The sequence below is a fragment of the Aptenodytes patagonicus genome, chromosome 2, assembly GCF_965638725.1.
Source record: "Aptenodytes patagonicus chromosome 2, bAptPat1.pri.cur, whole genome shotgun sequence".
Lineage (NCBI taxonomy): Eukaryota > Metazoa > Chordata > Aves > Sphenisciformes > Spheniscidae > Aptenodytes > Aptenodytes patagonicus.
In genome coordinates, this window is record NC_134950.1 from 61,432,694 (window position 1) to 61,445,474 (window position 12,781).

General features: G+C 37.0%; 1 protein-coding gene across 3 annotated transcripts in view; it reads right to left on the reverse strand.

Annotated features, from left to right (window-relative positions):
* CDH19 (cadherin 19) overlaps positions 1-12,781 on the reverse strand; it is a 124,313-nt gene that overhangs the window by 9,206 nt on the left and 102,326 nt on the right. For all 3 annotated transcript variants that reach the window (XM_076330051.1, XM_076330049.1, XM_076330050.1), the window contains 2 exons: positions 9,243-9,364; positions 889-1,006 (listed from right to left, as the gene is read on the reverse strand). In XM_076330051.1, coding sequence (XP_076186166.1) covers positions 889-1,006; positions 9,243-9,364 — 240 coding nt within the window. The remainder of the gene's footprint in view (positions 1-888; positions 1,007-9,242; positions 9,365-12,781) is intronic.

Consider the following 12,781-nt stretch of genomic DNA (forward strand, 5'->3'; position numbering starts at 1 on the left):
TGACTGGGCGGTTAATGAAGCTGGGAATTGAAACACATATTAATACACTAACTTTAACTTTGGTGATATTGAGAGAAGTAGTTTGATGTTTAACATAGTCTGAACTTTCCAAAACTTATTTCCATTGATTTATTCACCTAGCCAGAACATTCAAATAATTAGCAAAGTCAATAAAAGCAATGTGTACTTTAGCTGAGTGTGAAGAAACTCTTCTTTGTAGTCTCAGTGGACTGACTCTAAGCAGCCATCCTCCCTTCAATTCCATCAGATACTGCACTTACGTTTTCACCTCAGGCTGGTTTTGCTTGATATCCCTCTATATCACTCTTTGTAAGAGTCTCAATCAGTATCAGTTCTGAATAACATTAAAATACGTATAGAAGACATTTTATGATGTCATAATTAATCAGCATATTCAGTTTAAAATATATTAGGAAATAAGATTATATTTGTATTTATCTGTGTTTATAATTTTGGTCTTGCTGAAGCGATGAAGTAACAGACTTGTATTAACAGCAATCTTCTCTTTCTGGTAATTTTGTTTCTTAGGCAAATAGGTAATTTTAACAAGAAAGTTGGTATTTCCCACCATATCCTACATTAAGGAAATAAATTTTAAGGAATACCAGTGTATTTTTCATCTCAGTATTTTTTCTTTCCTTGAAATAAAACTGTCTTTTGCTGTTTATGTCACTTGGCTGAAAAAGGAAAATAAACTTTTTAGTATTACTGAATTATTGTTTTGAAATACACCTCATGACATGTTCATATCTTATAGCAACAATTTCTATTTAAGTGGAAATTTTTGTAAAATTGGTGATGTGAGGACCACTAGAAGCATGCATCTTTTATTAGGAAGGTCTTAAAGAGCTACATGAATGACACCACCTTGATTATCTTTAACAGTAAAACGTGAGTTGTTTGTGGCGTCCTGAGCCAATGAGAAGTAAAAATGGTGACCTTCTGCTGAGTCATCTTGATCCACTGCACTGATGCTTTGAATTAGCTGAAAACACAGATAAACAGAATTGTTTAAGAATAAAAGTATTTACTTGTCCTTTAAAACAATGAAAGGACATATCAAGTATGTTAAACTCTTGATGCTAGAGATGTGATCTGTGATTATGTATTGCGTGCACATTATGTGGTCACAAATATACACCTCCCATACTCAAACAGTCTAATCGAGACTCATATTCTGCAAATACTCTGCTTTGATTTTTCATCTGTTTGAGAAAGGCAGGCATTAAAATCTTGAGAAAATGTAAAAGATTTTTGGGATCAAAAGACAAGGAGTAAATGAAGTTTCCATAAGTGAAAAAAGTAATCATATATATATATATAATGTTTTGTCCTTTTTTCTCAAGGTGAAAAGTATATCATTTTACATTTGAACAAATCCCTCTATACAAAATCCATTTCCTACCAGCTCACAAACACATTGACATCATTCAACTGATACACTGTAGCTCCAGTAAGTGATATATGGTGACAAGTTCATGTGCTGAATTGTTGATTCTGGATATTATAACAGATTGATTATGGAACTTCTTGGCTGCTTTTTCTCAGGAAAACAAAATAGCCTTCATTTACAAATATGTCAAAGTAGATAGTCATTGCAAGATAAAATAAAAAAAAAATATCATTTAAAAGAGGTTTTCATCTCTGTAAATAAACAACCACACTACAGTTAACATAATCAGCAATATTTCTGCTTAAAAAGAGCTTATATTTGTTACTTTTATCAGTAAATATTTAATGACCTGGGCATCAGCATATATTAGCAAGTGAGTATCCTCACCGACAGGAGGAAAGCAAACTGATGCAAGCCTACCAACTTTCAGAAAAGTGTCGGACTTGAACTTGGTCCCTATTTTACCAGTCATCTCATGCCTTGTAGATATTTGTACCCAAGAGACTTGAAGCCTCAACTTTCCCCAAACCAGATAGCATCTGAATGCTACAAGCAGTGCTTTAAAAGCAAAGCAGTAAGTCAATGGAAGTGGCTACAGATTTCCATCTGTGCCTTTGAAAACTTTTTCCCGATTAAACCATTTTTCAGTCAAAGATCTAAGACTTCAGCACACATTCTTTTTCTTTTCAAGCAAGCTAAGTTGGATGAAATCATCACAGAAAAGTGCAAAATGTGGCTTATACCTCAGAAGCTTTGTATTCTTATCACTCTGCCCTTTTTATATGTGAAATTTATTTCAAATCTATATTTTCACTCTATGGAAAAATGAGGACACTTGAGATTTTTTTATTGCCAGTAATGAGAGGAGTGATTGTTCAGTGATATACCTGGTGACAGTGTACAAAGGATGAAGCTTCCTGAGGAATTTTTTTTCCCTTTCCTCAGAGCAAACAAAATAGCTAAGGTGATGCAAATACAGGTATAGGCATGCAGGTCAAGAAATCAGTGAACAGCAGTAACTGATCCCTAATATTACCTGATCCCTAATATTACCTGATAATAAATCATAGACTTCATTTTTATAAGGGAATATAGTTCTCAGAATACAATCAATATGAACAGCAATAGAGAACAAAACTATATATCCAGTCTAAAATACGAACAATGGCATATTTTCATGATAATATTCTGCCATATACCTGAAAAAATGAAAAAAGACTCTGCTGGCCTTTGCTGATGATTTGCTAGTAAAATCTCCATGGCTGCAGCTGAGGAAAAGCTTTGTATGGATGTATGTCTCTCCGTACAATCCAGGGTCTACCAAGCTAGACTGAATATGCAGAGTAATATAGTAATCTACAAAGACATCTTAACCACATCTAATTTTTTTTAATTTTTTATTTTTTAGTTTAGTTACCTGGCAGAGAAGAATTACCTACTTACCTACCAAAAATCCAAAAAGCATTAATTATACATGCAATTTTTATACTTCCAGTTTTCATTCTGATTAATAGTTATTTAACCATGTAATAGCAATGTCTTTGGAAAGTATATTTGTAGGAGTCTATCATGTTTGAAAATAATAAAATTATTGCAGTTGTGAATTAGATACTGTTTTGCTATTTCATTATTAACTTCCGTTACTTTACCTACAGAATGTATTTGTCCATATAAATTTTATCTATATCTCATCCTACCAATATAATTCTGAGGACTATGTGTCTAGCTGAAAAAAAAAACACCTTCCCTTGTTTTGATCTGTACTGTGCTCTTCTACACAAACCTAAAACACCTATGGTTATTCTAGGCATATTCACGTGCCTTTAAGGATTCACCCTAGAAGCAGGGGAATATTTGGAACATAAGGACAGGACAAACCCTTATTGTTTATTTCTTACTGTATCACTTCCACTAAGATTCAGCAAAAACCAGATGAGTCTATAAAATATTCAGAGAACAATAGGCAGCCCTGATTTTGCTGACTCTAAAGGAAAAATCACCCAGAGAGAAGGAAACTTTCTTTTTTTCTGGTTTCCTAGGCTTTTGTACACCTAACCTAAGAGATTCTAGCCTTTCACCAGGGAAACTGGCATCACAGACTGAAAAACTGCACCTACTGTTTGTGAGTCAAGCTTTAAAAACCCCTACATTTTAGTGTGTAAACACAGAAAATAGAGTGAATGATGTGTTGCTTCTGCAAGGTTATAACAGTTGTTTTTACTGACTAGGCTGAAATTTAATTGCTGTAAAATTTCTTATTTCAAGTCTCATTAGTCTAGAAGCTTTAATAATCCAGCACCATTTGAAAATGTACATTTCTTTAACACCGACATTAATCCACTTGATTTTTCTTGAAAAACTGTTTTAAGTTTATGGTGGGTGGGCCTCACTTACTGTTTCTTTCCAAACAGACTGAGACCACTGCTGGGAACAGCAGGGACTCCTTTGATCAAAGGTCACAAAAAGATGTGGCCTGCTATACTCAACTTCCCCATCATATGATTAGTGGGCACTTTCAACTAATAAATATCATCAGTGGGGGAGTCTAAGACATTGGTAACAGCTCTGATCTCTCATTGATTAATTATTTTGTATAGAAGGGAATTTTTGTAAACCATTCTGGACCGAACGTCTAGATGAATGTTGTTTGTTTTGCAAATAACAAGTTATGGAGTACGGAGTAGTTGACTGCCTGGTAGTCTTGATGAAAAATCATTGAAAATTTATTTCCTCAACCCCAGGTAGTCTCACTGAATTGGAATTATGGAGATGTCCAGAAGGAAGAAGAAAGCTTCTCTGTTACAGTTCTTTCTGCTTCTAAGGGCTTTCTCACTACCAAGTTCAGCTTAAAGCATAGACTGTCCATCTGAACAGCCATCAGTACCATTAATCTTGATGCTAGAGTACTCTGAGTGTATAATTTGGAGTCCTTTGTGTGTGGTCCCATACCCAACTATAGTCTTACCATTCCCATTAGACAGATTGGAAGGAAGCAGGAACAGATTTGCCACCTTTCCCTTTCTGCTTTAGTTTCTTTTGTTTTGTTTTCCACCCAATATCCTTCAATAGGAGCTCTGCTGTGTTTTATAGGATGTAAGAGATCTGATCACCCACCTGTTTTGGGAGTACAGAACTGGATATGTTCAAATTGACAGAGGTCTTATAAGTAGTATGATTTTTCTCATTGCTTAATAATGTTTGATGGCCATCAGAGTTTAGTGCAGGTAAAAGATTAAAATGTTCATTACTATAGTCAATAGTAATGCATTTTTCACGTAGAACCTTCTACCTCAAGACCAAAGTTCTCCTTTTGACTGCTTCTATTTCTCTTTCAAAAAGCAAATTAGCACAATATTGATCTGATTTCTCTGGGTCTACTGTAAGATGTTTCGGCTCAGCTATAAATAAAATGGTGTACATCTCAGCAAAGGAATAATGATTATAAAGCTTATGCCATGAGCTTTGTGTATGCTGATAAACTCTTCCTACCTGCTCCATTCTGCTATGAGATAATGTTGTTGAATCACGGTCCGTATAAAACAGAAAAAGGAATTTTCCATGGGCCACTGTATCCACTGTTTCAAAATGTCACAAGTTACACTCAGTGCATCTGCAGGTGTAGCTTAGTGTAAGAGCCTGCTAGAATATATGGTGTTTTCACAGCTTCACCATGTTTTTATATTCTAAGGGATGCCCTCATTGGGTTTTTTTTTTTTCTTTTTAACTTTTAATTTTCTTATCGCTACTGCTCAGATGCTTTTTGTAAATGATGAAGAGAACATAGCAAGGTGAAATGATAAACATTGGCTTACTAACCTATCACTTTCACTTCTCTGCTATCAAAAATCATTTTACATCATGTTTTGTTAGAAAGGATCTGTTTTAGCAAACTGCTTATTGTTAAAATGAATCGTATAGCCCTAGAATATAGTTAAAGATTCCCCGTTTCTTCTGTCAACATTTCATTATAGAGAGAAGTAATATCAAATGAGTACGCTTCACTTTCACTGAAACGGATGATTATTTTATTGTGTACTGAGTAAATAAATTTAGGTTTTTTCTTATCTCTAACTCAAAGTGCTCTGCATACATAGTCACTTCTCTATATCTAATAAAAAATACTAAGCAAACTGCAACATCAAAGTAATTTCATAAGTGATCCCCAAATTACAGGAAATCAGAATTGCCAGAATAAATATGTGTTAGAGAAGACAGCATTAATTCACAGTGTAGGTGTATCCAGTGCAGATTGTCTTCAGCTGAAATCTGTTTCCTGCATGGTATGAAGAAAGACCAATATCCACAGAAAGGACTGAAATTACCATGCATAAAAATAGATACATTCTGGATGGTCAGCTTGCTTACATGTGATGTAACACATTTGATATAGCTTACTTCAAACTTTCAAGCTTCAGTTTCAAGCTGAGTTAATTTATTAATGCCTTGGGAATTAAGTTTTCTGGGTCAAATCTATTCTTGCTGGGATGTCTCTAGTGTTACCTCTGGGACAGATTTGGTCCATTTTGTGTACTGATTATTTTTACAGAATACTGCCTCTAGAATTCAAGTTTGTAGTTACTGTACACACACATAAAGGGTAACTTTAAAGAATTAATACCACACTGTTGTCATCATTTACCATGTCTACATACAGTTATAAAGTCAAAAGATCCAATCAAAAGTGAATCCTGGTTTTGGATGTCTTAATATTGTTCTATTTGATCTGATACTAGCTACAGCTGTAGTAGGATAAAAGTATTTTTTACACAGCAGCTTTCATGTTCAAGTTATTTTGAAAATAATGTATTTAATACTGGTGGTGCAGTGAAAGTGGTTTTTCAATGTGCAAAAGAAAACTTTAGTTGTGGTTAGTATACAGTTGACGGATTATAGGACAGTACAGAACTATAACATGAAATGGATAGTGAAACATCCATTCAAAATGTCTAATAAAAATAATGAATGGATTTAGAATGATGTCAAAAAACACCTATCTATCTTCTTTACTTCCATTTTTATTGTTAGATTTTAAATTATAGTCCCACAGACCGAAATGTAATCCTTTTGTTTGAATGTCTTTCAGAGGCTAAGTTAAACATGTCTGTAACTCTCACAAAACCACCATACAGGAGCATGAAGGTCAACACTCATTGAATAAAAGCAGACAAATAACTTTTTATAATCTTTCAGAAAATCCAAAACTTCAAAACAAGCATTCTTCTCTAGATTGAAGCTACCATTAACTGCCTCTGAGTTTGGATAATTAGGACAGCAATTGTTTTTATTCATGATGTGTTTCACATTCTTTATCATAGCCTAGTATACTCTAAGTCTATGTAAAAATAACATTATTTGCCACATGACTCTGTTGTTTTTATTGTAAACCAGGCAGACACCAAGAAAAAGTAATCCAAGTAAGATAATTTATTTTTGACAGTATCTTTCCCTCTGCAGTGCTTTTCCTTCCTTTCCCCCAAACACTATAAGCTGAGGGATGCAAATATATTTTGGAGTATCCCATGAAAGTAGACACAACTCAGCTGAGATCAAGGAAGCAAGTGAATTCTGGAGGTGCAGAACGTCACTGAGAATATCTCTCAGCATATCATTTCCAGCTAGATGGATAGAGATATCTACTTTAGAAATTGAAATGTGATAGGATATCTATACAAGCTTTGATCTCAACTCACAACGTGTGAGTAGATTCCTGAGCTGTTTGGAATTGATTGCAGAAATATAGCTAAAACCAAAAGGTATGTAATGTCCTGATTAAGCTCTTCAACTACTTAAACTGATTCTTCTGAAATGTAAATTGCGTTATTCAGTAGACAACCAGGGCATCTATAAAATATTTTTTGAACCTTTTGGCTTCTTGCTGATGAAAATAAAGAACCTTTTTTTTCTGTGAGTAAAAAGTAAAAAAAAAAAAAAAAAAGAATAGCAGCATTGAAGGAGATACACCAGCTATCAATTCTGTTTTAAATCATAAACATTGAATAAAATATCATAAACTTTGACTGTGATAATTATGCACTTTAGTAATAATTTCCTGTTGTTCTTCCTAAGATCATTTGTTAATGAGAAGATTATTTAACATTACTGTCATGGTCTCCAAAGGCTAAACTAAAGATGCCTGTGACTCTCAAAAACCTACAGCAATGAAAAAAGAAAAAAAAAAAAAATCTAAAGTAACATTTTGTCTGTCTGTAAAGTGGGAAAAATATCCTGCTCATTGCTCATTCAGGTATTACAATGTTAAACAGGAATAATTCTATATCCTATGTTCAAAGAGTTTATCATCATTACTACTACTACTATTTACAGTGCCATTTTCTCCAGTGATTCTCAAAACACTTAATATATATATACACTTAATTTGTTATTTGAAAGTAGCTATTAATGGGCTAGCATACAGATGTTATTTATCAGTAAGCAGCTATGGAATAATAAAAATGTTGGGAAATAAATCACCAGGGTTTTTATATTGTAGGCAAGTCCAAAACATGGATTACAAATGTCCATTTTATAAGCTTCCATATTTAATTCATGGTGTCTTGAAGACAAGGAACATGAAGTGGCATTTGATTTAATGTCTGTACTTTGATCTGTCAATGAATTACCCGAAGACGAAAAGAAATGGCTTGCTCCACGTCCCTCTGAACCAGAGGTAGCCTTTGCAGAGTGGAAAATTACCAAATGCAGAACAAACAAACCAACTGCTGATAGAGAAATATATAAATGGATGCAAAAAACTATAAAGAAATTACTTTTGCTACAAAGAAAGCTTTATTTAACGGCAGACTAATCAAGGTCAAAGTAAACCAAGCTGTTGTAAAAAGAAAGGCTCTGTGATTCAGAAATCAAAACATAGCAAAACGTTTGAATGGAACCATCACAGATATCCCAAAGGTCTCTTTTGTACATCCAAAGAATGCTTTAAAGTGGTGAAAAAACATATAGATTTTTCTGTCTATAGCTTTTTGTTGTTGCTTTTTTGTTGCTCATTTTGTACTTTTTTTTTTTTTTAAACTTTGAATATCCTGTTTTTCTTTTTGCAGTTTTCTTTTAGACTCCTGTGTGGAGCCTGACAGCATGCTTATTGCACAGTTTGGGGCTTAGTCTGTAGAACTGGATCACTTCAAAAAATGTGAAGCTGTAGAGGGAAGTGGGTGGAGGAAAATGGAGAGTCAGCAGTGCACCTGGGGGGTTAGGGCAGCTGACTGATGTGACCCCATTTGCCTGGGGAGCAAGTAGGAAATGAAAAAAACCCTCCAGGGAAGGATGCTTAATACGACAAACCCATAAGCTGCCAGCTAGGGAAAGTGTTGCAAGGGCTGTGACTTAAATATCTTCAGATTTCCACTGAACTAGACAGGGTTTGAATTCAGTTCACAGTAAATGATTTCTAACCAAAGAATACAGTGAATCTGGTTTGAATCTGGTCTAAGTCTGGTTCTTCCAGACTACATTATGCTGTTGCTGTAAATACCAAGCCGAGTTTTAACTTCTGTGACATGAACATGAATCAAATCTGTGTTTTATACTGTTCGTTTTTTTCAGAAGTTTCTGTCCATATTTCTCTATTACCTGTTTTGGTAGACAAACAAGGAGATGTATCAATTTTGTTTTAAAGGGGGAAAAATACACATCAGTCTTCTGAAATCTAAGTTTCAAAATATACATATATCAACAGAACTAATTTTGGAAATAGACAAAATACAGCCTGTACTCACAGTACTGAAATAATCAATATTAAAACTAACAGTAACATCTCAGACTAATTCTTCATTGTAATGAGAAAACTGATGGCTAACTCCTTCACACTTACCTGGCCAGAAACTGCATTTTCACAGACAAATGTTTCGTAATATTTAGGGAATTCTGGTGCATGATCATTAACATTGAGAACTTGGATATACACATTTGCTTCTGAAAATTTTTCAGGATTTCCTAATGGTTAAAAAAAGACAGAAATAAAAAATTATAATCCTCTACATATTTTAAACTAATGTAGGCATTAGAAAATTTTGTTTATATTCTGCAGAGAAGAAAATAGTCACTGAGACCTACAGACACATTTTATACTAAATCTTTTTAATTACTTCAAATATATCCTATACATATAAAAAAGGGCATTTTCTTTCTTTGCTGGGGTTCTGTTTACAAAAGATGGTGGGGTTCTGGTTTTGTTTTTGGTTTTTCACCAATCCATCATGTTAAATTATAATGGTATATCTTGAAATATATAAGGATATTTCATATAAAATTTTGAATTTGTTCACTCTTTCATTTACCAAGTCAGAAACTGATTTAAATGTAAAAACCAAAATGTGATCTGGAGAAATTAAATGAGGTTTTGTTCACGCAGAACAATTTACTGTACTAGTCATCTGTAAGGGTATGTGGAAGGAGAGTGTCTGCTCCTCTAAGGGTATCTGGTCAAGGACCTTCTTCAGTGCAACAAGAGTTAATAAGAAAAGGAGGAAGCCATGAACAAGAACACACAGGGACACAAACCTGAAGGACAAATTATAAGGGAGGGGGTGATGAGGACCAACCTGGTCAGACACACTAATTGATGGGGGCACATGAGAGTGTGAGAAAGTTTATTCCTGTGAGGTTATCAGATCTGTGAGGTTATCAGATTGGGGACCTTGTCAATTGGGAAACCGAGGGAAAAAAAGGTGAAAACAAAAACAAAATATACCAAGACACAGACCTGACAAAACAAATACAGAGACAATGACAAGAAACAAACCTCACGATAATTGATGGGCTATCCAGAAACCACAGGGCAACAGTTCCAGGTAGATCAACCTGGACTTTGTAACTGATAAGACGGTAAACCAGAGGGACCCCAGACCTGGAGGGGCACAGGAATCAATGGAGCTGTACAGACCCATGGGGGACGTGCAGGGAGGAACAAAGAGGGGGCAGACAGAAAGGGGTATAAAAGGGACCGGTTGCATGTCAAACAGGGCCAGTCAGTAAGCTTGTCTGGCTGAGCCCTGCACCGGATCACCAGTCAGTGTTATCATCTTATATCTTATTATCAAATCTTTTCTTAGCTATCTCTCTGCATAATCTCGCTCTCTATCATTGCATGTGTATGTGTGCTGCAGGGACTAAGTACCAGCTACTGGTGAGACCTGCACAGGTATGAGTGAAAATTGGTGCCAGCTACTGGAGTGAGTGGGGGGTGCAGGGGACGAGTGTCTGTGTCTTCTCCAAACTGGGTGTGTGTGGGGTGTGTGGGTGTTTTAGCTAGCAAAATTTAAGCTGGACTCAACAGTGAGTAGGGGGTCCTTGGATCCAGGCCAGATGTTCAGGGCGGTCCATGTTGGCGTGCTCAGGGGAGACTTGCAAATGTGGGGTGCATGAGGGACGAGTGTGTGAGCACTGTGGGTTTGTCAGTGAGCGTCAAGCATGGACTAGCTAGTGAGTTGGGGACCCATGAAGCAGATAAGAAGACCTGGGATGTGGGCAGGGGTGCCAGGCAGACAGAGGGTCGGTGCTGGTACTGAAGAGATCCGTGAGTGCGTGTGTGCTTGTGAACCTGGAGAGTGTCGCATGTATGTGCGTGCCTGCACCAGTGACCTTCATCCTCTGCAGCTGAAGAGGAGGAGGGGACTTGGCTGTCTGTCCTTGTGCTTTATGTGAGTCCTGTACGTAGGTGCTGCTGAAGGCAGTGCCTTGTCTGTGGCAGTCTGCGTGACCGGCCGTGTCAGTGTCCTCTGTGTCTGTGTGTGTGTCTCCAGGAAGTGCTCAGCCTTATTACAGGTTAGGCCTGCAAACAGGAAAGTGTCAGCCACATCCCTGAGCCTGGGCAGAGGCCTCGGGTGCCCAGGCACCGGGCTGGGCTCTAGCAGCCGGGCAGGAGGGTCCTGGGCCAGAGCAGCTGGAGGAGGCAGCTGCACTTTCTTACATCACTTAACATCATGGATACCACAACGATTGGTCACAATCCTATAAGAAATTCTGTTACTTTTCCTCTTCTTTAGTATTTTGAAATTGAAGTTTTGGGAGAAAATTTCACCAACATTCACAAGCTTTAAAAATATTTCTGCCACTGCTAGACATGGAGTAGTTGCAGTGGACACTGATACCCAACCGTAGCCAAGGCAGAAAGCTGAAACTTTGAATTTGGAACAACAGAGCTGTTCTATGCACTGGTCTCCAAACACACAGTTGCAAAGAAGTCTGATTTTGCCCAGGCATGTCTAAGGCATTACCGCTGACAGACTTCATGGGCTGAGCTTATAGTTTTGTTCCAAGTATTATTTGTACAACAGGTTTAATTCTTAGGCATTTTGTACTCACAGAAGCTGTACTGCTTCTCTTATACAAGTATACTTTATTACTGTATGTATCTAAAGCCACGTTATTACTGTGGCTTTAGATATAAAAGCTTTGTCAGTATGGCTTATTCCCGTATGAAAAGGAAAATAAACTCTGCTAATATAAGGCACTTTTTTCCTGCATTTATTGCATTCACACAAGGTTATATTGCTATAACTACCTGAGACAAGGAAAAGCCAGACCTAACTGTACTGGTTTCATGGTACAAAAGTTGTGTGTAGGCTAGGCTGAAAAAGCTATTTGTTTACATAATAAAAATGTTTATTAATATGTCAACTGAAACCAAGGGAAGGAAGATCTGCAGGTACAGCATTCTCCTGGAGAAACTGGCTGCTCATGGTTTGGACGGGTGTACTCTTAGCTGGGTAAAAAACTGGCTGGGCAGCCGGGCCCAGAGAGTTGTGGTGAATGGAGTTAAATCCAGTTGGCGGCCGGTCACGAGCGGTGTTCCCCCGGGGCTCAGTATTGGGGCCAGTTCTGTTTAATATCTTTATCAACGATCTGGACGAGGGGATTGAGTGAACTCTTAGTAAGTTTGCAGATGACACCAAATTGGGCAGGAGTGTTGATCTGCTTAGAATCACAGAATCATAGAATCATTGAGGTTGGAAAAGACCTCTAAGATCACCGAGTCCAACCGTCAACCCAACACCACCACCCATTAAACCATGTCCCTAAGTGCCTCATCTACTCCTCTTTTAAATAACTCCAGGGATGGGGACTCCACCACTTCCCTGGGCAGCCTGCTACAATGTTTAACCACTCTGTCAGTAAAGAAATTTTTCCTCACGTCCAATCTAAACCTCCCCTGGCACAACTTGAGGCCATTTCGTCTCGTTCTATTGCTAGTTACTTGGGAGAAGAGACCGACACCCACCTCGCTACAACCTCCTTTCAGGTAGTTATAGAGAGCGATGAGGTCTCCCCTCAGCCTCCTCTTCTCCAGGCTAAACAACCCCAGTTCCCTCAGCTGCTCCTCAGAAGACTTGTTCTCCAGACCCCTCACCA